The sequence below is a fragment of the Canis lupus genome, chromosome 26, assembly GCF_011100685.1.
Source record: "Canis lupus familiaris isolate Mischka breed German Shepherd chromosome 26, alternate assembly UU_Cfam_GSD_1.0, whole genome shotgun sequence".
Lineage (NCBI taxonomy): Eukaryota > Metazoa > Chordata > Mammalia > Carnivora > Canidae > Canis > Canis lupus.
Genome location: NC_049247.1, coordinates 986908 through 1009004, shown reverse-complemented (window position 1 = coordinate 1009004; position 22097 = coordinate 986908). Strand labels below are relative to the sequence as shown.

Here is a 22097-nt window from a genome sequence, read left to right as displayed (position 1 = left end):
TGGCCCCGCCCCGCAGGCCCCGCCCCGAGCCCGGCCGCCCCGCCAGGCCCCGCCCCGCCCCCGCCCCGCGCCGCGCACTGCGCCTGCGCCGGTGTCTCAGGCTCTGGGCCCCTGCGGCCGCGGCTCTTTTGTTTCCCGCTAGAGTCGCGGCCGGACCCCGTACCCGAGCCCTCGCCGCACCCGGGAGGGATCCGCATCGGTAGCCCGGGCTGCCCGCGCGCCCCGAGCGGCCCGCGGGGCTGGAGGCGGGCCCTGCCTGCCCGATGGGGCGCGCCCCCCGCCCGCCGCCCCCGGCCCGCGCCGCCGCCTGAGCCGCCCGCCCCGCGCCATGGAGCCCGGCCGCGGCGGCCTGGAGGCCGTGGGCAAGTTCGAGTTCTCGCGCAAGGACCTCATCGGGCACGGCGCCTTCGCCGTGGTCTTCAAGGGGCGCCACCGCGAGGTGAGGGGCGCCGGCGGGCCCGGACCACCCGGCGGGGGCCCTCCTGCCGCGCGCCCGGGCGCCCCATCCCCCATCCCTGCCTCGGCTGGGGCCCTGCATCCCAGCCCCTCACCTGGGCCTCCCTCCTCCCTGGCCTTCGCCCCTCGTACCTGCCCACCCCCACCCCTCCCCGCGCCCAGGGAAGCCATCCCTGCCCCTCACCCGGGACCCTCATTCCCCCATCTCTGCCACACACCCGGGACCCCTCCTCACACCCCAGGACCCTCATGCCCTCCATCCCCACACCACACCCAGAGACTCTCATGCTCACCCCCGCCATGGGAACCCCATCTCCGCATCCTCGACTCCCTCACCCTTACCTCCTCTGGACACCTCTTTCCCACTCCACACCCCAGGTCTTGCTCCTGGCACCGGAACACCCCCCCCCCCCCACACACACACACTCCCAGGTGCTTACCTGGCCTGGGGGTGGCCCGGTAAGGATGCCTGGGTTCTGGGCCCTGAGGAACATCGTGCTTGGTTTTCAGAAGCACGACTTGGAGGTCGCGGTCAAGTGCATTAACAAGAAGAACCTGGCCAAGTCCCAGACACTGCTGGGGAAAGAAATCAAGATCCTCAAGGTGAGCGGGCATTGGAAGCTGTAGGGGAGCAGGGTGGTGGGTGAGCCAGCCTTGGTCCTAAGAGACTTGGGTTTCTGTCCTAGGAACTGAAACATGAAAATATCGTGGCTTTGTATGACTTTCAGGTAAGCTTTGGGGCTGTGCTGGTGGTGGTGGGGGGGGGGGGGTTGTGTTCGTAACCCTCCCAGGCTGGCCGGCGCACAGCCTCAGGCCGCAGCAGCTGGGTCCCAGGCCGGCCGGGGTCTCGTGTTGGGAGAGGGTAGCTCTCTGGCCTGCCCATCTGAGAGGCCTGACCAGATCCCTGGAGACTTCTTCCTCGGCCCAGTTCGGGCCCAGCTTCCTCTGGGGATGTGGGGAGAGTCCTGCCGTCCCCGCTGCCTGGCTGCCCCAGGCACCCACAGGGCCGCAGGGACCCACTGAGGTCTGGCCAGCTGCAGTGTGGGCCCTGGTTGTCTGACCCAGTGGCCCTGACCGAGGGGTCCTGTCCCCAGCGCTGGCGGGCGGCAGGGTGGTGCTGCCACTTGTTTGTTGACACTGCTCTGGCCCAGCATTGGCCGGTCCCTCCCTGCGTCAGGCTAGGGGGAGGGGAGGGGCCCAGGGAGATTCCTTCTCCCTGGCAGTTGGGGTGCGACAGCCCAGGCGGGAGGGAAGAAGGGAGGGAGGCAGTTGCTCAGTCTGATGAGTCCACTTCAGGCCCAGGGCCGGCATGGGAGGCCCCAGCCTGGTCCCCTCCCCACCCCTGGGGCCTCCGGTGGGGCCAGGCAGTGAGGGTCCCAGACCCTGGAGAGCCAGTTTGGGGATTGGGAACCTGAGGCAGCAGATCTGCAGGCCAAAGTGCTGACTAATGGTTTTGAAACCTGTTTACTGAGGCCACGGGACCAGCCCCTGGCTGAGGGGAAGTTCCCAGCCGGGCTGTCTGTGTGTTGGTGGCCTCCTCCCTCCCCCTGCAGAGCCAGGCTGTGGCCTTGGGGGCTGTGGCATGATGTGAGGTGACATGGGCAGGGCACAGTTCCAGTGTCCCAGCGAGTACCTGGAAGCCGGGCACTAGGCTACTGAGACACAGTGTCCCGGGGCCAGGAGGGTGGCCCCACTGCTCCCTCTCTCCCCTCCCTGTCACACCTTACCTGTCCTCCCCTGCTTGGGTCCCTGGCACTCCCTCCTTCCCCATCCTGACCACACCTGGCTGTGGGCAGTGCTACTTCCTCTAGTGTGGGTGGTTGTTCAGCCTCCCCTGCCTGGAGGAAGTGTTTAGAGGCCAGTATGGCCTCTCTGCTCTGAGGGCCCTGCCTCTCTTCTGGGGCTCTGTGCCCTCAGCCCTGGGGTCTGGGGTGTTCCCCCAGTCCTTAGACTCCTCTAAGACATACGGGACCCAGGAAAAATGGCTTTTTAAACTAGGTAATAAGGAACTTGGCTAAAGAAAAATAGATTATAAAAGGGGACTTGGGAAAAGGAGACCCCTTTCCCTGCTGGCCCCTGTCTTGCCCCCAGAGGCACCCACACCGACATTGGCAGTTTCTGGATCTCTCCAGGGGTAGGAGCGTGTCCTTATATACCATTTGGCCGCATACCATCTGCTTCTGCACCTAAAGGGCTTTTCCGTTTGGGCCTGTATCTTGGGGAAGGATCTGTCACTCCACACCGCTGTCTCTGTTCGTCTGTAAGACACTACAGCCCTCTCCCGGGAAGGTCGCCACCCCTTAAGCACAGTGGTTTAGAGCCCGACTCTGAAGCTAGGTCACCTAGTTCTAATCCTGGCTCTAAAGGTAGCTCCAAACTTGAACGAGCTGTGTGTCCTTGGGCAAGTATCCTCACCTGTCTGTGCCTCCATATCTTCCTGTGGTAGAGACCATGGAGCTGTTGGATGGTGCACCCTGTGTGCCCTCCTAGCTGTTGTCACGGTGTGGCTGTGGGTGTTGTTTGTGGTTGTACTGGGTTCCATTGCCCCATGTTCCAGAGCAGACCTCGCCAGTCCCCCACTGATGGCGTTCTGACATGGCAGCAGCATGGTGGTGGTGACTGTCCTTGCGCTTAGTGTTGGCCGTGTGTGTATCTGCAGCATACATTCCTAGACAGGAATCCCTGGGTAAAAGGGATGCGTGTTTCTAGTTTGGGACAGTGGCCAAATTGTGGTCCCCAGGGGCTGGACTGGACAACGCAGCAGGGCTGCGTACGGAAGGGCCGGTCTCCCCACATCCTTGCCAGGAGGCTGGTTATCAGACTTCCATCTTGGTGGAAAATGACCTCTCAGTGTTTTTCACTCGCTGTGATTGAGGCTTCTTATTTGTTTTTGTTTTTTTTTTTTAATTTTTTTAAAATTTTTATTTATTTATGATAGTCACAGAGAGAGAGAGAGAGAGGCAGAGACATAGGCCGAGGGAGAAGCAGGCTCCATGCACCGGGAGCCTGATGTGGGATTCGATCCCGGGTCTCCAGGATCGCGCCCTGGGCCAAAGGCAGGCGCCAGACCGCTGCGCCACCCAGGGATCCCGAGGCTTCTCATTTGTGTGTGAGCAAATTGAGCATCTCATTATGTGTGTGTGTATTAGGAATGCCACCTGCCCTCAGCATGATTCCTGTTGGACTTTTTATTTTTTTAATTTTTGAAGATTTTATTTATTCATGAGAGACACACAGAGAGGCAGAGACACAGGCAGAGGGAGAAGCAGGCTCCCTGCACGGAACCCAATGAGGGACTGGATCCCAGGGCCCCAGGATCATGACTTGAGCCAAAGGCAGACGCTCAACCACTGAGCCACCCAGGTGCTTCACGTTACTGTTGTTTTTATCTATCTTTATAACTTAAATTTTTCCACTTAAAATTTTGAAGTGTAATACATGCTGGACAGTGGGAAACGCAGATCACGAAATGCTGTGTTAAGCCCTTTGGGGAGGTCAGAAGGGGGACGCAGCTTGCCCCAGGAGCTCAGCCCTCCAGTTTCTCTGTGGCCATAGGACCCGGGGCTCTGCCGTCTGTGGGGACTTCTCTCTGCAGGTCCCCCCACTCTGAGCCCTGGACTCCCACAGCTCTGCTGCCTATCCTGGTGCCCTTGACACCACACCGCGGGTGCGGGGTCCGTGTCGCCGCTTGGTGCCCCATCGTCAGTGTCCTCCCGACAGCTGCCGCGGGCACATGTGTGGGTTGGGTCTGTGGTGTCACTGTGGTGTGCGGCAGCTTGGGCCTGCCGGGTCTCTGGGAGGAGCGTGTGGGTTCTGTTTTCTGAGGGCTTGTACCAGCTCACGCCCCGCCCTGCCCTGAGAGTCTCCCCTGTATTTCCTGAGCCGGGCAGACCTACCTACAGGCAGTGCCAGGAGGCTCCCCTGAGGAAGTGGGGTGGGGCCAGGCACCCTTATCCGGTGGGAACTGGCCGCAGGAGCCCAGCGCGGGGTGGGGAGCAGCCCCGCTTCTGTGGGCAGCTGTGCTCTGGCCCCCACTGGGGCTTCTGCCACCTTCCTGAGCCAAGAGCGCCAGTGTCCGAGGAGTTAAGTAGGTCAGTGCCTGCCCACCCACCAGGCCTGGCCCAGGCAGGCAGTGGGATCCTATTAAGCAAAGCACCTTAGCGCCCCATGGCGGGGTGGCCTCCTACGTGCCTGGATGCCCGTGCCAGGCCGCCCAGCACACCTGGCTGTGACGCTCAGGCCAGCCCTATCCCCAGGGCCTCTGGGCACCCTGCCAGGGGATGGAGAGGGCTCCATGTCCTCTCCTTGTAAAGGCTTTGCTTTGTCTACCTTGGGGGCACAAGCTGGGATTCATCATCCCCTTTCTTGGGCTGCATGGTGGGGTGGTCTCCACTGAGGCTTCCCTGCCCAGCCTCACCCCTCCCTTGCCAGGTGTCTGACTGGGGCAGAATGACAGGACCTCCATGTGTCCTATTTCCTCCTTGGGTAGCCTGTGACAGGAACAGACCTGCCCTGTCCTGGGGCAACAGGGCGTGTGGGTAGCTGGTGATGGAGCAGCGAGGGCATCCCTGCGCATTCCCCATAGGACATAGGACACAGGCGGCCTGTGCCTAGGCCATGGGTATGTTTCTGTACTAACCTTATAATGAGCTCCAAGAACCTGCCAGTGGTTCCCCTCTGCCTCCTGCAGGAGGTGAGCTCCTTGGGATCTGACGCTTCTCTGGAGCCCTGCAAGCAGTCCTGACAACTTCAAGTGTGTAGACTGAATCTAGACTGACCCCAGGGAGGTGCCTCGGTGCCTAGAGCCTATGTGGCCCCTGCTCACTCCCAAGGGAGCTTGGGAAAACCAAGTTTAGCATGTGTGGCGGCCAGCAGAAGTGGGTCTGAAGCCATTTGGGTTGTGGTGGTAGGTGGTGAGCTGACCACCTGAGAGGGGTGGGGGACACCCGGGAGTGGCCCCAGCAGAGGGGCTCGGGCACAGAGCCTTTCTGGAAGAGTGCCCCACCCAGGGGGCCTGCACCTTCTCCCAGTCCCCGTCAGGGTGGGCCACAGTGAGGCCAGGCTGTTTTGGGACCTGGCTTGGTGTTGGCACAGGGGCAGGCTTGAGGACACACTGGAGCTGACTTCTGCTTCCCAGGCCTGGGCATGTTCTTGACCTCACCTGGGAGATGGCTCAGCTTCTGCCAGCCAGTGGAGTTAAGGGTGTCACGGTGGGGAGACAGATGCAGGAAGGGGCTGGTCTGAAGCTGTCCTCTGGCCCCAGGGTGGTGGGAGACCCCGATTTGGCTCTCTTGGGTCAGCCCCAGCCCTGCTGTGCTCTTTCCCTGCTAGCACTCCGCTCCCTGCCTCGGAGGGCCCACTGGAGGGTGGAGCTGATCCTAGGCCACAGGGACAGAGGTCAGAGTGGAGAGGAAGAGCCCCCACATAGCCCCAGTGGCACCCTGGCCTGTCACTCACGGACTTGGGGAGGCTTCAGTGTGGTCTTAGGGCAGGAGGCCTTTGGGGAGGCGATAAGCTGTGACCTCCTGTTGGGGGCAGGGAGGGCCTGGAGTGTGCTATGAACAGTGGGCCAGTGGGGATGGGAGATGCGCAGGGCTGGGCAGGGGCCCTGGGGGCCTGTGGAGTGGGGTCTTTGGAGGGAGGATGTCTGCCATCACATTCTCACACTTGGAAGTCTGCCATGGCTGGGATGTGGGGATTGGGGTGGGAGTAGGGTCCAGGCTGTGTTCAGGGTCCTGTGGGTTCTTGAGTACAAAGGGGACTCTGTTGTCACTTCTGCTGTGGGGGCCTTCTTTACAGGGTGGGTTGTTGTGGGGTCTGGGGCCTCCCAGATTTGGGGTGAGGGAGGCTCCTAGGCTCTGGACTCAGGCTCCCACACAGCCCTTGTGTCCGTGCCAGTCTTGGTAGGTCAGTCCTTGAGAACACTCGGTGGGGAGGAAATGCCCCATCTGTCTCTGTATTGCCTGTCACTTTGGCCCTGTCTGTCCTGGCTCGGCAGGGTGGGTTTGGGGCTCTTCTGGACGTGCCTGGGCCTGAGTCTCAGCTCTGCTTCTCTGCTGTGTGTCCCAGAGCAAGGGACTTAGCTTCTCTGGGCCACTGCAGACCAGAAAGCTCATAGCATTCCCTGGAGCTCATGGTGAGGAGTAATTGTGCAGCATGCCCAGCAAACAGCAGAAGTGGCTGTGGTCAGGGCGGTGGCAAGTGACCCGTGTGCTGCCTCTCCCAAGTTATTCCTGGGTTCTTCTCTCTTGCCCCACCCCCTGCTGGATCCAGCCCCTGCCTCTCCCGCCTCTGAGGCGTGTTCTCTTTCTCTGTTTCTCTCTCTCTCTCTCTCTCTCTCTTTCTCTCTTGCCCCTCTGGGCCAGGCCCGCCCCCAGGGGACTCTCCTGGAGCTGCCCCTGTGTTATCTCTCTCCTACAGCTGGCACGGAAGGACCAGTGACGGGCCTAGGAATGCAGGGTGGGGGCATACAGGCACAAGCATGTCAGCCCTGGGCTCCCACACCCTGAGAGCCCACCCCACGACTCAGCCTGCTCCCCAGGTTGTCCTTGTCCTGGACATAGGTCTTCTGTCGGTGGAGCCCTGGTGGGTACTGACATTTAAACATGGAGTATCCCCAGTGTACCAATTCATGTCCTAGCTCCAGGTCCCTATCTGGAGACAGGCGGGGGTCAAAAGCATCCCTGAGACCTGAGTAGGGCTGGAAGGTAGTGGCCCACTGCTGGAGGTCAGGCCTTGGTGGATCAGCCTGAGGTGGCCTCCCCCAGTGACTGGAGAAAGGTCCCTCCTGGGGTCCCTTCCCTGCCCCTTTCCTAGGGACCCCCTAGCCTCCCCGCACCATGCTTTGAGAGTGTTGGGGCCAGTTCACAGGCTCGCCCCCTGACACAGTGCAGAGCAGAGAGGGCTCCTGCTGTGGCTCTTGAGGCCTGGTGGTGTGTTGACACTGAAGGTCCTTGCTTTCAGAGCCACTTCCTGGGGCAGATCTGAGGGACCATCTGTAGGACAGTAGAGAGTAACAGAGACCCTGCCAGCAGATGAAGCATGCTGGTAGCACAGAGCCGTATGGATGCTGGCATTTGGTGGGTGGGTGGGGGGGTGTCGTGGCCTGGCCTGGGGCTCCTCTTTCTCGGGGGATGCACACAGCCAAGAATGCCAGTGGCACCCTGGGTCCTTGAGTGGCTGAGCCGGAAGCTGGCCTAGCTGCCGTTGCTGGCCTGAGGTGGGCTGGCACTGCCTAGCTATAATTCTGCTGGCATCTTTGATCCTGGAGTTAGGTGTGGTTTCTGAAGTCTGTGCGTCAAGGCACTCCTACTTGGGCTGGGTCCTTCCTCGGGACCTGGGTCTTCCCCTGGAGGGTGGTGCACGAAGGGGAGCCCTGTTGAAACTTCAGGGTGGGGCTGACCCTGATCCTGACGGAGAAGGGGGCAGTGAAGGTAGTTGAAGGTGCTCTTCAGAGGCAGAGTCCATGTCTACCCCAGACACCTCTCCTGGGACCTCGGCCTCTTCCCCAGACCTGGCAACATCAGCATTCTCTGATTGGCTGCTGCCCCTCTCATTCAGGCCCACTCGGCTGTCAGAGGATCTCAACTGGCCACCACTCAACTGGCTAGGTGCTGGTACAGGGGTCTGTGGGGCTCTCCAGGCCCGTTGGTGTCCGTGCTCACTGGCCTCGCTTGTAGCCCAGGTGGCATGGTGAGGGCATGGGTGCTGAGCGCCTACGTCATGCTGAGGCTGAGAGGAGTGGGGGCAGGGGAGTGTTCCTCTGCACTTCTCATTGCTACTTCTGTGTCCTGCAGGAAATGGCCAATTCCGTGTATCTGGTCATGGAGGTGAGTCTTGTGGGCCCAGCTTGTGAGGGCAGGGAAGACTCTCCTGGTTTCCTTGTCATCCGTGGGCTGAGGGCCCACCCCATCAGGAGCCCTGGTGGCCGTGGCAGGTGCTTGAGGGGTGATTGCAAGGGACATCTGCCCCAGGAAGGCCAGGAGCAGGGGAGCAGGTGTAGGGTGGTGGGGAAATCCAGGAAGGGCTGGAGGGTTTGCCTTGACCGCTGACCCCGGTGTTCCAATGGTCTGTTGCAGTACTGTAATGGCGGGGACCTGGCTGACTACCTGCACAGTGAGTGGACGCCCCTTGGCCAGGTGGGCTGCATGCCCAGTCTCACCCTGACCCAGCCTGCAAGGTAGTCTGACATGAATCAGGGCCCCGGAGGGTCCTCCTATCTCCCCTGGCACTTGCTAGGGAAGATGGACAGGGCAGTGGAGCCATCAGGGACAGCCTCCCTGGACAGATCGGTCAGGGAGGCCCCTTGTGAGCAGGGCCCTAAGTGGTTTGTGGGGATGTGGTGCCCCCTGGCCCTGCGGGGTCCCTGAAGCACCTGGCTGGCTTCTCTGCTGGGGACTGGTCTGTTCCGAGCACTCTGGGCCCAGTAAGTCCTGGCTCACCACAGAGGGGTGGCCCTCCCCGGGATCCTGCCACAGGTGGGGGGGTAGGTGCCCTCCGGGTCGTGGCCCTGGCATCGGTGTGTTCATCCCCTCTATCCCTGAGGGCAGGTCTTGGGGCTCCTCTCCAGTGGTGGGCAGAGGTGGCTCCGGAGAATGATGGTAACTGGGGAAGGGTGCTTCAGGGCACCACGTGTTGTGGTGGGTGGTGCTGGGCAGTGTGGGAGGAAGATGCCAGCCGGCCCGCAGTGGAAGGGTTCGGGTGCCCAGCTGCTGCAGGATGGGGGTGGGAATGTGAAGGAGTGCGTGTGGGAGCAGCGCTGAGTGTGAAGCCTCCGGGAGGGCTGGGTGCCCGGTGAGCCGCCCCGTCTCCCTGCAGCCATGCGGACACTGAGTGAGGACACCATCCGGCTCTTCCTGCAGCAGATTGCAGGCGCCATGCGTCTGCTGCACAGCAAGGGCATCATCCACCGTGACCTGAAGCCCCAGAACATCTTGCTGTCCAACCCTGGTGGGCGCCGCGCCAACCCCAACAACATCCGCGTTAAGATTGGTAAGGCCAGGGCTGGTGAGGGGAGGATGCCCAGGGAGGCTCGAGAGCTTCGGCTGGCCGCCTCATGCGCTTCTCCTCATCTTCAGCCGACTTCGGTTTTGCTCGGTACCTGCAGAGCAACATGATGGCGGCCACACTCTGTGGCTCCCCCATGTACATGGTAGGTGAGCCACCCCTGCCCTGCTGCCCGGGGAAGAGGTGTCGGAGGCTCCCATGGCCTCTCCTGCGAGGCTGCACCATTGTCGTCTGCCACACGGTGTTGCAGTTGTCTGGTGTGGTGTCTGTTTGTTAATGCCCCATAGGCCCCTGAGGTCATCATGTCCCAGCACTACGATGGGAAGGCAGACCTCTGGAGCATCGGCACCATCGTGTACCAGTGCCTGACGGGGAAGGCGCCCTTCCAGGTGAGCAAGTCTGGGTCAGGTAGGCGCTGGCCGCCACTTCAACACTCGGCTCGTGGTCTCGTGGCTCCTACCATGCAGGCATGTGGGGCCCTGCCCTCCTCCAGGCCACGGTGGGGTCCGAGGGCTCTTGAGCACATTGGCATGTGCCCGTGTGTGTGTCAGAAGCAAGTCTGTGTCCTCCCATCCGTGCCATGAGGCCCAGTTGCTTTCAGGCATGGGGGCGGAGGGGGGCATCACATTTGAAAAGCAGTGGCCTACTAGCAGTGGGATTCCAGAGGGCTGGGGGCTCCAAGCCCCCCGTGCTGGGCTGCGCATCCCGTATCGACTATCTGTCCTGATTACGCAGCTCTCAGCTATTGCCAACTTGCCCCTTAGCCTTCTGTGACTGCCCAGTGACCTCGGCTGGCCCCCTAGCTCCCTGCACCCCTCCTCATCTGCCATGTCCCCCTGCCTGAGCAGGTGGAGGGCCATCTTCTCACTCAGCCCCGGGAAGGAGAGATGCTCTCTTGGTCTTGGCCAAGCTGCCAGCCCTGGGAACTACATGTCACACAGCAGTGTGCATAAGCAAACGTGACCAGCCACATGCGTGCCTGCCAGGTGCTCCCCATGGGGTATAGCGCCCCCTGGAAGGGGAAAGATTTTGGGATCTTCCGCTGGGGCGAGGTGCATGGACTATTGTTTCCTTACAAGAAGCACGCATTCAGACATCCCTGAATATGTACCCTGACCAGTCTGCCCTAAGCGGGAGGGAGGCCTGGCCGTCTGGCTTCTGGGCCACCTGACCACCCTGTGCGGTCCCCCTGGTCTAGAGGCTAGATGGGGGAGGAGGGAGGCCCATCCCCAGAAGCATAGAGGGCACGTGGTGCTTGGTCCAGGGCCACGAGTTCTGGCCGGCAGTTGTGGCCAGGGACCAGGGACCTTGGACAGGGCTTGGAGGCTGTGGGGGGAGCAGCTGGTGTAGTGGGGGCATTCACGCTGCCATCCCCTGCCAGGCCAGCAGCCCCCAGGACCTCCGCCTCTTCTACGAGAGGAACAAGACATTGGTACCCACGTAAGTGCCTGGGTCCTGGCTTCACCCGCCCCCTGCATCCCAACTGACCCGGGGCTGATCACGTCATGTTGTGTTTGCACTGCCCAGTATCCCCAGGGAGACATCTGCCCCACTGAGACAGCTGCTGCTGGCGCTGCTGCAGCGTAACCACAAGGACCGCATGGACTTCGGTGAGCAGGCCCCGCCACTAGCCCACTCCTCCTGTCCTCTCCTGCCGGCTCCCTGGTTTGGGGCTTGGCCCTCTTGGCTGGGAGCCCTCCACCCTTGTCTCCTGGTTGCCCACACCCGCTTTCCCAGAAACATGGGCTGTGAAAACCCCAGTTTTGCAATGGGAAGTGCTGCTGGGAACAGGTATTAGGTGGGTGGGGAGGCCCAGCCTTGGCCAGATGTGGTGAAGAGCCAGCAGCTGGGGCTGTCTCCCTCTCTCCCTCCACTCCTGGTATGATGCTGGCTGGAACGGGTGCCAGGATTGCTGGAGCTTGGGCCCCAGGGGCCGTGGATGGAGGTGAACACCATCTTTCCTGCCGGGACCCTGGAGTCAGGACTCTTCATCCTTTCTCCCACAGATGACTTCTTCCATCACCCTTTCCTTGACGCCAGCGCCACTGTGAAGAAGTGTGAGTCCCCTGAGGATCTTGGGGCCCCCACAGCCACAGTGGGGCTTGGGCTTGGCTGACATGGTGCTGTAGGTTGAGAAGAATAGGGCTGGGGGCTGCCCCTTCCCCACCAGCATGTGAGTCCTCTGGGTGGGCAACTGCAGTTTCTGCTCAGTGTGCTGCATAGTCCTTTTGCATCTGCCTGGGGACCAGGATGCCACACTTGCTGCTGACAGGCTAGCCCGTAACTTGGGGTGGGGGGTGTTCCATGGAAACAGCTGGAGCTAGCATCATGGGGAGTCTGGCCAAGTCGGGGGGGTCTGTAGGGCCAGGGAGGAGTGCCTGTGAGCTGACCACTGCCCCCCACCAGCCCCTCCTGTGCCTGTGCCCTCGTACCCAAGCTCGGGGTCCGGCAGCAGCTCCAGCAGCAGCTCCACCTCACACCTGGCCTCCCCGCCGGTGAGTCACTTGCTGGGGCTCGGGCCTTGGGCTTCTCTCCTGGGATGTGGCCTGTGTGGACAGCACACTGCTGCCAGGAGACCATCAGGACACCTGCCTTTGATTCTATGACTTTGTCTGATTGACTCACACTAACTGCAGACAGACCCATCCTGATTGTGAAATGTTGAAGCGTGACAAGTTGGCAAAACCGCTTTTAGCCCCCCCACCGCAGCCTTCCTGTCTCAGAGGCTGACCTGCTAGGTGTGGGTTTTCATGTGTGCTGGTGTGCACATGTGTGGGTGTGGAAACGGGGACGGGATGGCCCTGTATCCTGGAGACCACCCTGCAGTGTGTGTCTCTGGCACCTCAGCATGGGTGGGCACAGAGCTGGGGCGCCAGGGCCAGTGTGAGGACAAGTCTTTTTTTTTTTTTTTTTGACAAGTCTTGCCCATGTGGAAAGCTGATGTTGGACGCTATACGTCCTAAGCCTGGAGTGGTTGCCCTTTCAGGCCTTTGCAGGACTGATAGGAGACATGGGAAGTCTCCCTGGGAGCTCTGCAGGAGCTGGGTGGCTCCGTCTGGTGACTGCTGCTGTGGAGCCCTGCCGGCTGTAGAGCTTGCAGAAACCAGTGGGGAGGGCAAGCTGAGCCCTCTGTCAGCGCCAGCAGCTCTGGCTTCACCCAGGCCCTGAGTGAGCTTCAGTGGCCCTCCCTCTGACCCCTAGTCCCTGGGAGAGATGCACCAGCAGCTCCAGAAGACGCTGACGTCCCCGGCTGACGCTGCTGGCTTCCTGCAGGGCTCCCGAGGCTCTGGCGGCAGCAGCAAGGACTCGTCCTGTGATACAGATGACTTCGTCATGGTCCCAGCCCAGTTTCCAGGTCTGGGACCGGGGTTGCTTTGGTGTGAGCATGTGTGTGAGCGTGAGAGAGAGAGAGAGAGAGAGAGAGTGTGCGTGTGTGTGTGTGTGGTGTGCACATGTGTGGGTGTGGAAATGGGGACGGGGTGGCCATTGCAGGTTTGTCATTGCAAACTTGTCTCTACCTGTGCGCCCTCAGGATGGTCTTGGGAGCTTCTGTATCAGGTCAGCTTGGCTACAGAGTCTAAGCCAAGTGGTCCCGGTGCCCTGTGGCTGGTCCATGGACTGAGTCCCTGAGCTCAGGTCCTGTTCTCCAGTCTCCCCACCCTCCAGAGTGCCTGCTCCCAGGGAGGGAGCTGCTGCTAGCTTAGTGTCTGTTGAGCACAGGTGCTCAGGCCTTTGGGACAGGCCCAGCCCCTCCCGAAACTCTGTCCTGGGGTATTAAGTTCTTCTTGAGATCCTGGGTGTGGACACTTCTTTCCCTTTCCCTGCCCCTGGCCATCCCATGACTCCTGAGACAGGGCTGGGTTGGAGTGGCCCTGGGCCTACAGGGCAGGGCAGCAAGCAGGAAGACAGGGCCGTGAGCGAGGGTGATGGGGCAGGTCCGAGACCCAGGGTCCCAGAGGGGGGGTCCAGCCCAGATTGGGAGCCTTGGTTGCCTGCAAGGTGGCTGAAGGCTCTGGGGTATGGAGGGCACCTTCAGAGCCCTGAGGTCTGGTCAGGTAAGGTGATGGAAGTGGGGACTTGGGAGCACTGCCACCTCCCCCTGCCGGAGCCTCCCCCTGCTGTCTGGAGTTGAGCTGTGGTGGGTGAGGTGGCCCAGGAGCGTGGAGTGGACACTTGTTCTGATGTGAGAGGTACCCAGGCCCAGCATCACCCGTCTCCTGTTCACAGGTGACCTGGTGGCCGAGGCGGCTGGTGCCAAGCCCCCACCTGATAGCCTGATGTGTAGCGGGTAAGCTCTCTGTCCTGCCCCCTCCTGGCATGGGGAGCATCTCGCTCCTGCCTGTTGTCCTCTTGCTCTGCCTGGGTCAGGTCCACCTGAACATGTCCCTCCATGCTCTGTCCCCACCAGGAGCTCCCTGGTGGCTTCAGCTGGCCTGGAGAGCCGTGGCCGGACCCCGTCTCCTTCTCCGCCATGCAGCAGCAGCTCTCCAAGTCCATCAGGGTGAGCAGGGGTGGGGTGGGGTAGGCTTGGGTGGCCCCCCAGCCCGAGGTCCAGTTTTGTAGGCAGCACTTTGCGTCCACAGGTCCTGTCCTGGTTCAGGCCTCGCAGGACACCGGGCTTCTATGGGTGGCCCAGGAGAAGGGGCTGTGGTGGGAGGGACGTAGTCCCCGGAGGGTGGGAGAGGGGGAGCTGAGGGACCAGCGCTGCCATCACCCCCTAGCCTGCAGCGCCAAGCCGGGGACCAGACCCAGCCTCATTGTCCTGAGGCTGACCACCGACCACATGACCCAGTGGCTGGTCCCAGCCAGATGCCCCTTGGGCACAGGGCACGTGGGGTGAGCAGGATGTCAACAGGCCTGCTGCCTGAAGGGTGGCAGCAGCCTGTGCGAGCGGAGGAGGCAGGCAGCCTTGGTGGCCTCTGCCCCAGGATGTGTTGGGGCCCAGGGTTCAGCCCAGCACACTGTTTCCATTGACACCCCTCTGTACCCCCTGCTTCTCTTCCTGCCACAGCCGGGCCGGCCCGTTCAGCAGTAGATGTGGCGTGTCGGTCCCCATACCTGTCCCCACCCAGGTGCACAACTACCAGCGCATTGAGCAGAACCTCCAGTCACCCACCCAGTACCAGACCACACGGTGAGTGTAGTCACCCTCACCTCCCACCACCGCCACCTCCCATGGCTATAGGGGTGCCCCTGTTGGCAAAGGGCATGCCCTGGAGAACGATAGTGAGAACCCCCTACAGGCTCCTCGGAGTGGTGCACTGTTGTGCCACACGTACGGTTGTACAGGCTGTAAGTTGTGTAAGTCTCACTGCCACTATTTACGGATGCGTGGAAATTCTGTTTTTTTTTTTTTTTTTTTTAATTTTTTTTTTTATTCTTTTTTTTTTTTTTTTTAGGACAACTTTTTGGTGGATGTGTATCTTGAATTTACAAAACCTAGTATCTTTTTTTTTTTTTAAAGATTTTGTTTATTCATGAGAGAGACAGAGAGAGACAGACCTATGCAGAGGGAGAAGCAGGCTTCCTGTTGGGAGCCTGATGTGGGATCCCATCCCAGAATCCTGGGATTATGACCTGAGCCAAAGGCTCAGCCTTTGCCACTGAGCCACCCAGGCGTCCCCCCCAGTATCAATTTTTGACAAATTTCAACAAACAGTGGGGGAAGGCCCCCTTTTTTTTGTAACTCACAGAAGGTTCTGTTTGCTAGTGGTTGTCCTGGCAGGGACTGTGACCTCAGGTCTGAGGATGCCCAGGGGAAATGCTGGGGTTCTTCACTCCCTCATTACAGCTCTGGGCAGGAGGGCGAGTTGTCCAGTCTTCCCAAGGGCTCCTGAGTGAGGCCTGTTACTTGAATGGAGGGGAACGAGCTATGTTGTACAGCTGTGACCTCACTGTGTATGGCTGGGACCTCACCTCATCCTGCCTGCTTGTGTCCCCAGGTCCTCCGCCATCCGTAGGTCTGGCAGCACCAGTCCCCTGGGCTTTGCCCGGGCTAGTCCGTCACCCCCATCCCACACCGAGCACGGAGCTGCCCTGGCCAGAAAGCTGTCTCTGGGTGGGGGCCGGCCCTATACCCCATCTCCACAAGGTGAACCTGCATGCCCCTGGTGGACACGTCTGAAGTGGGACTGGGCCTCTCCCCGGGCTGGGACAGTGTGGGAGGAGACTTGCTCTCCCTGTCAGGGCATGACCCTGATGACTCCTCTCTCTGCTCAAGTTGGAATCATCCCCGAGCGGCCGGGCTGGAGCGGGGCACCCTCCCCACAGGGAGCCGAGATGCGGGGTGGCCGATCCCCTCGTCCAGGTAGGCGCAGCCCTGGCTTAGGGCAGGAGCCAGCTTCCCGCTCTCATAGCGGTCACGTTACAAGGGAAGGAAGGTGCTGTGACACTGTGTCCACAGCTTAGGTCTTAGCCTGTGGAGGAGCTCTCGGGGCTTCTGTGTGCGCCCGCCTTGTGCGTGACCTGTGCCTGTTTGCTCAGGTACACCATGGAGCAGCTGGGGTGGGGGGAGTGGTTCTGACTTGAGGGTCTCCCACACACTCCCCTTGCTGGTGGTGGAGGCTGGGCTGCGCTGGGCAAGCCTCACCCGGCAGTGACCAGGTCTTGTCCCATCTGGCCCCAGGTTCCTCTGTGCCCGAGCCCTCTCCTCACACTGCTGGGCTGGGCTACCGCCTGCACAGCGCTCCTAACCTGTCCGACCTGCACGTCGTCCGTCCCAAGTTGCCCAAGCCCCCTACAGACCCTCTGGGGACGGCGTTTGGTCACCCACAGTCAAGCCCCCCTCAGCCAGCCCACGGGCTGCAATCCTGCCGGCCCCTGCGAGGCTCGCCTAAGCTGCCCGACTTCCTGCAGCGCAACCCCCTGCCCCCCATCCTGGGCTCCCCCACCAAGGTAACCAGGCCCCAGGGCTGGGGCAGGGCAAAGGGGTGGGAGGAAGTGGCCAGGCCTGCATGAGGTGTCTGGTGGCTCTGTACTGAGGACCCCTCCCCATCCGCCTGCCCAGGATGTCAACCACCTGCACGGCAGGATTCCTGTGGGACCAGGGGCCTGGGAATTGGGTGCTTCAGGCCCCAGAATGCAGGCGCTCCACGTGCCCCTGCTCTGCTCCAGGCACATTGCTTAGCTTAGCCCTCGCTGTGCTATTCTCGTGGGTGATGTGAGGACACACCTATAGCCACGCATGTGGGGTTTCTGAGGGCACATGTTTGCGTGGTGGGTGTGCGGGGTGCTCACTGCCCTCCTGCAGCGAACGAGGTCTGGTGGCGGCAGCGTGGTGCTGTACAGGTGCCGGCATCAGGCTTTTAGCACACTTGAAGCCATGCGTCTCAGTGCCCCCCTGCTCCTCCTAGGCCTTGCCCGCCTTCGACTTCCCCAAGAACCCCAGCTCCCAGAACTTGCTGACCCTCCTGGCCCGGCAGGGTGTAGTCATGACCCCACCTCGGAACCGGACTCTGCCAGACCTTTCAGAGGCAGGACCGTTCCAGGGGCAGCAGCTGGGCCCTGGCCTGCGGCCCACTGAGGACAAGAGCCCCTTCGGCAGGTGTGTGGGAAGGTCCTCCTTGACCCTAGCGTGCGCTTGCTTTCTGGGAGAGGCCGGGAGCAGACCTGGTCTCCCCAAGTCAGGGCCCAGTCTGTACCTCCTCCCACTGTGACCCCTTCTGAGCCGCACTTTGTGTGTCCCTTCAACGGGGGACAGTACCTGCATCCGGGGGCGGGCGAGGGGGGCAGGAGACCGCATGGCTAGCACACGTGAAGTGCCTTGTGTGCCTGGTGTGCAGCGGTTTGGGGCAGGGTGGGGAGCCCCCCTGGCTGGGCTGAGCACGGACCCTGGCTGGGCAGTGGGGAGGCTGGGAGATTCAGGTCCAGGCCTGGTGCCTGCTCCTCACTGCTCCTCACCTAGCAGGTCCCTTAGTACCGGCCGCCTCACAGACCTGCTCCTTAAGGCTGCGTTCGGGACCCAGGCCCCTGACTCAGGGAGCACAGACAGCCTGCAGGAGAAGCCCATGGACATCGGTGGGCCAACCGGGGCATCCCTGGAGCGGGAGCGGGATTGGGGGGGGCGGGGCTGACCACCAGGCCCTGAGCCCCTCCCCCTGCTCTTGCAGCGCCCTCTGCTGGCCTTGGAGGGAACCTGCACCCGGGAGCTCGTGCTGGGGGTGCCAGCAGCCCATCTCCTGTGGTGTTCACTGTGGGCTCGCCCCCCAGCGGGACCACGCCACCCCAGGGTCCTCGTACTAGGATGTTCTCAGGTGAGGACTGCACATGTTCCTCCAGGCTGTAGGGGGTACGTGGCAGTGCAGATGGGTCAGGATGGTTCAGGAAGCGTGAGGTCGTGTCCTTACGTGTGGTCAGGGTAATGCTCAGAGCACCTGCTTTTGCAGCTGCCTGGGAGGGCTGTTCTGTTTGGGTCAGGAGTCCTGCGCTCAGGGCACAGATGCACCCACAGCTCCAGCCTCTGGACTGGAGGACCCCCTGCAGTGGGCAGGACCAGGAGGGATGGGGCTTCTGCAGTGGACTCTGCTTAGGGTGGCAGAAGAGGAGTATAACATGAGGTGTCCAGATGGCTGGGGAGGGGGTTTGCATCAGAGAGTTATGAGGGACAACCAGGACTAGGGCTGCTGCCCGCTGGCCTCTCCCCACAGTGGGCTCCTCAAGCTCCCTTGGCTCAGTGGGCTCCTCCTCTGCCCGGCACCTGGCACCCGGAGCCTGTAGTGAGGCTGCCCCAGAGGTCCCGGCCCCTAGCCACTGCTGTAGCTTTGCCGACCCCGTGACCGCCAACCTGGAGGGGGCTGTGACCTTCGAGGCCCCGGACCTCCCTGAGGAGACGCTGATGGAGGTGAGCCTAGCCCCCAACCCTGTACCGCACCCCCCCCACCATGTGCAGCAGGTCCCGGGGCAGCAGGGGTGCAGCCACAGCCACTGCCTCAGCTGCCCTATGTCTGCGCAGCAAGAGCACACGGAGATCCTGCACAGCCTGCGCTTCACGCTCGTCTTCGTCCAGCACGTCCTGGACATTGCGGCCCTGAGGGGCAGTGCCAGCAACACAGCCGGGGGACCTGAGTACCAGCTGCAGGAGAGCGTCGTGGCCGACCAGATCAGCCTACTGAGCCGCGAGTGGGGGTGTGTGTGCCCCACGGGGCCAAGGTGGGGAGGCGGCCTGGGGTCCACGGCCTTCGGGCCATCTGACACATCTGTTCCCCTGTAGCTTCGCGGAGCAGCTGGTGCTTTACCTGAAGGTGGCTGAGCTGCTGTCCTCAGGCCTGCAGACCGCCATTGACCAGATCCGGGCTGGCAAGCTGTGCCTGTCGTCCACCGTAAAGCAGGGTGAGCTCTGCACCCCCAGGGGCATCGGTGGAGGCCACAGACGGTGGTCACATAGAGAGGGTTGGGGGAGTGGTGATGAGGGGTCACCTGGGGCAGGGCCAGCCTGGGTGGGGAGCAGCCGGGGCTCCCGGGCACTCAAGGGCAGCCTGAGCTGATGGTGGCTGCACGTCCGCCCCGGCCCCTGCCCCCTGCCACAGTGGTACGTAAGCTGAACGAACTGTACAAGGCCAGTGTGGTGTCCTGCCAAGGCCTGAGCCTACGGTTGCAACGCTTCTTCCTGGACAAGCAACGGCTCCTGGATCGTATCCAGAGCGTCACAGCCGAGAAGCTCATCTTCAGCCATGCTGTGCAGACGGTAGGCGGGAATGGCAGGTGGGACCTTGGTGGTGGGGGCTACAGTGGGGGGCGGGGAGGTGTTGTCTACAGCTTGCTGGACTTGAGGCTGAGGTGTGACTCCTGCCACCCCACAGCCAGCGCTGACTCTGGGGCCCTCCAGGCCCAGCTCAGGGTGGGGAGCCCGCCTTGCTCTACTGCACGGGCTCCCTGGCCCACAGGTATTCCTGGCCACAGCCCTCGGGTCCCCCCACTGGGAAGCAGGCGGCCTGGTTTGCAAGCCCAGTAGGGGGCGAGTGTTCTCCAGGAGAGGCCAGTTGCAGGTAGCCCTGCTTCAGTTGTGCAGCTCGTTAATGGGGGGGTGGGGGGACACACCACACGACCTTCTCTGCTTCTGTGGCTTTGGGGTCTTCCTGCCTAAAGACAGTTGGCTCTGAGGAGTGGCTGTTTTTGAGAACATTCATCCATGTAGCATACCTGTGCTGTCAGAACAAACGTTTGGGGGATAGCCTGCCTCCTCCCCAAGGGTGACCACTGGTGACTTAGGCCATCTCTGTAGCGACCCTGTGTGCCAAAGGGGCGGTGGTGGCCGGCTGGTTGCCCATGGCCTCAGCAGTCCTCACCGTGTGCCGTGCCATCTTCAGTGCCCCTGTGTGTGCCGTGACAGTCAGTGTCTGGTCCCTGTGTGCCTGGTGTGGAGTTCTGGGGTAGCTGGGCTCAGCCCCTCGCGCCCCCTCGAGCAGGTGCAGTCGGCTGCCTTGGACGAGATGTTCCACCGCCGGGAGGACTGTGTCCAGCGCTACCACAAGGCTCTGCTGCTCATGGAGGGGTTGCAGCACATCCTCACTGACCAGGCAGACGTGGAGAACATTGCGAAGTGTGAGTGCCACTGGGCCAGCTGGGGGGGGTGGGGGGCAGGAGGGACAGATGTCTAGCAGGATCCCCCTCATGCTGCTATCCCGTGCTGCAGGCAAGCTGTGCATCGAGCGGAGACTCTCAGCGCTGCTGACCGGCATCTCTGCCTGACCCGCGGAGTACCTGGCTCACTGCCCAACGGCTGGATCTCCTCTGCCAATCCCACAGGCTTGAGGGGCGGCCGGCTGGCCAGGCTTGAAGGGACAAGCCTGTGGCCTTGGTGCTGCTTGGTGGTGGTAGGGAGAGAGAGGGTGGGTCCCCCCTGAGCTGCAGGCCTGAGCTATGCTGCGGTGGGCTTCAGGGCGCTGGGATCTGAATCCAGGCCAGACCTCTGGCCTCACTGATGGGCAGAGCTCCTGCCTGGCAATCACAACTATCCTCGGCCAGTTTGGAGGCAAGTGGGCACAGGTAGCCGGTCCCCTATCCCAGCCAGACCCCAGGGCAGCCCTCATGCCTGCTGACGTGCTGAGGACACGCAGAGGCCCCGAGACCGCTCTGCCCAGGAAAAGGTGTGGCCTCCTGGTCCCCTTCCTTCCCCAAGACCACCCACCCAGCTTTGTGAATCATGGAGCACTTTATGCAGGCAGACCTGAAGCAGGACTGCCCGCGCAGTCCCGCCTGTTGTACTACAGGGCGTGTGTACATACCTATATACATATATACATATATAAATAGTCATGCGAGCGTGTGCAAGCGTGTGTGCTGTGCCTACCGCCTGGGACCCTCTCAGGTAGACACAGACATCTTATTTAAATGTTCTTTTAGGGACGGACAGTACGAAGCACCAAGCTTTCTGAACCCAGAACAGACGTTGAAGTCTATTACACTTTACTCCTGAAATGTGTCTTATTTTTCTGCAGCTCTTTTTTAACAAAAGAAGAAAATTTGTAGGAGTTTAGGATATTGGTTTTGGAAGGGTAGATCCTCAGCATCGTGTGGGGATGCAGGTGGAGGTGGTGATGCCTGTTAGAGCAGCCCTGCCCCTGCCACGAAGTAGTGGGCAGGTGAGAGGGCATTTGGTGCGAAGCCTCACATCCAGCTTTCACAATGGGTTTTGATGCCAAAGTCGTGTCCGTGTCCTTGTCCTTGTTCTTCTCCCTCTCCCTGCCCCGCAGGCTGGGTCCTGGCTGCCTTGAGGGGCTGGTGGGGTGGGGAGACTTCTGTCCTGGAGAGGGCAGAGGGAGCTTGCCTGAGTCCGGGTGCCCTGGGCAAGGGCTGTAAGGTCTTACATCAAGACCTAGACATCTTTGTGTTTCTTTGCAATACTTGAAATACTGCCACTGTGCTTGGACTTCAAGGCAGCCCTGTCATATGTTCCCTCAACACCCAGTGACTTCGTTCCTTGCTGCACGGAATGTGTGCATATTTATTGCTTTACAGTCGGCTGAGGTCCAGGGCCACCAGGAGGCTGGTGCCACGGGAGGGGACTCAGGCAGCTTCCCACCCCTCGTGGGTGCCCCTGTGGGCTGCCGTGCTGCCCACCTCCCAGCGTGTGTGCTGCCAGCTGATTCTGTTCTCCACGATTCAGCGCCCCACCCTTGGTGTACTTTAAAAGGAGTTTTGTGTGATTCTCCCAACCCCTTCATTTGCGTTACATTGTGTAATACTGATTTAAGGAAATAAACCTTTGGAATTGAGTGAGTGTAGCTGATGGCTGGTTTGTCACCATTTCTAGTGTGTCACACTGACTGGGTCCCCACCTGGAGTCAGCCTGCGTGTGCTGGGTGCCGGGCTTAGTGCAGGACACGGACCCCCAGGGCATGGCCCTGGTGCTCAGATGTGATTTTGCTGTTGCATCTGTCCCTCTGCCACCAGGTCCTGGTCTTAGTCCTTGGGGGCACACCTAGCAGGGGGTGTGGGTTGAGGGGAACCCGCTCCAAACTGCGCAGTGGCAGTGCCATGTCCACCCTGTCTGTGACGCAGCAGGGCTGTGGTTCTGCCTTAATTCTGGTTGTGCTGTGGTTTGAGCTATGCTTCCTTGATGTCTGATCGCCAGCATCCTTTCATGAGCTTGCTGGCCATTTCTAGGTCGGTTGGGTTGTAGAATTTGCATTTTCAAA

At 61.3% G+C, this 22097-nt stretch overlaps 1 protein-coding gene across 4 annotated transcripts; it reads left to right on the top strand.

The window, feature by feature from the left end:
• The first annotated feature begins 296 nt into the window (after positions 1-296).
• On the top strand, positions 297-21675 carry ULK1 (unc-51 like autophagy activating kinase 1). Of its 4 annotated transcripts, none has more exons than XM_038574703.1 (28): positions 297-439; positions 967-1059; positions 1143-1184; positions 8253-8285; positions 8535-8571; positions 9274-9447; positions 9534-9607; positions 9750-9851; positions 10844-10902; positions 10990-11072; positions 11469-11519; positions 11869-11957; positions 12736-12817; positions 13690-13750; positions 13871-13963; positions 14474-14596; positions 15405-15553; positions 15683-15769; positions 16088-16356; positions 16815-17005; positions 17369-17478; positions 17571-17714; positions 18108-18301; positions 18413-18585; positions 18671-18789; positions 18987-19144; positions 19866-20001; positions 20093-21675. In XM_038574703.1, the coding sequence occupies exons 1-28, from the start codon at positions 329-331 to the stop codon at positions 20146-20148; spliced, it is 3093 nt and encodes a 1030-aa protein (XP_038430631.1). In that variant the 5' UTR covers positions 297-328; the 3' UTR covers positions 20149-21675. The 4 variants fall into 4 exon arrangements, with proteins under 4 accessions (XP_038430631.1, XP_038430630.1, XP_038430632.1 ...); XM_038574702.1 differs by having other exon boundaries at positions 12664-12817; XM_038574704.1 differs by lacking the exons at positions 297-439; positions 967-1059 and having other exon boundaries at positions 1165-1184; positions 8535-8594; positions 12664-12817.
• The last annotated feature ends 422 nt before the right edge of the window (positions 21676-22097 follow it).

Bases quoted from the DNA above. Each gene is read 5' to 3' on its own strand.
- ULK1 (XM_038574702.1), top strand. From the start codon at position 329: ATGGAGCCCGGCCGCGGCGGCCTGGAGGCCGTGGGCAAGTTCGAGTTC. The intron at 9,852-10,843 runs GTGAGCAAGTCT...ATCCCCTGCCAG, and splicing joins CGGGGAAGGCGCCCTTCCAG to GCCAGCAGCCCCCAGGACCT. The intron at 15,770-16,087 runs GTAGGCGCAGCC...ATCTGGCCCCAG, and splicing joins TGGCCGATCCCCTCGTCCAG to GTTCCTCTGTGCCCGAGCCC.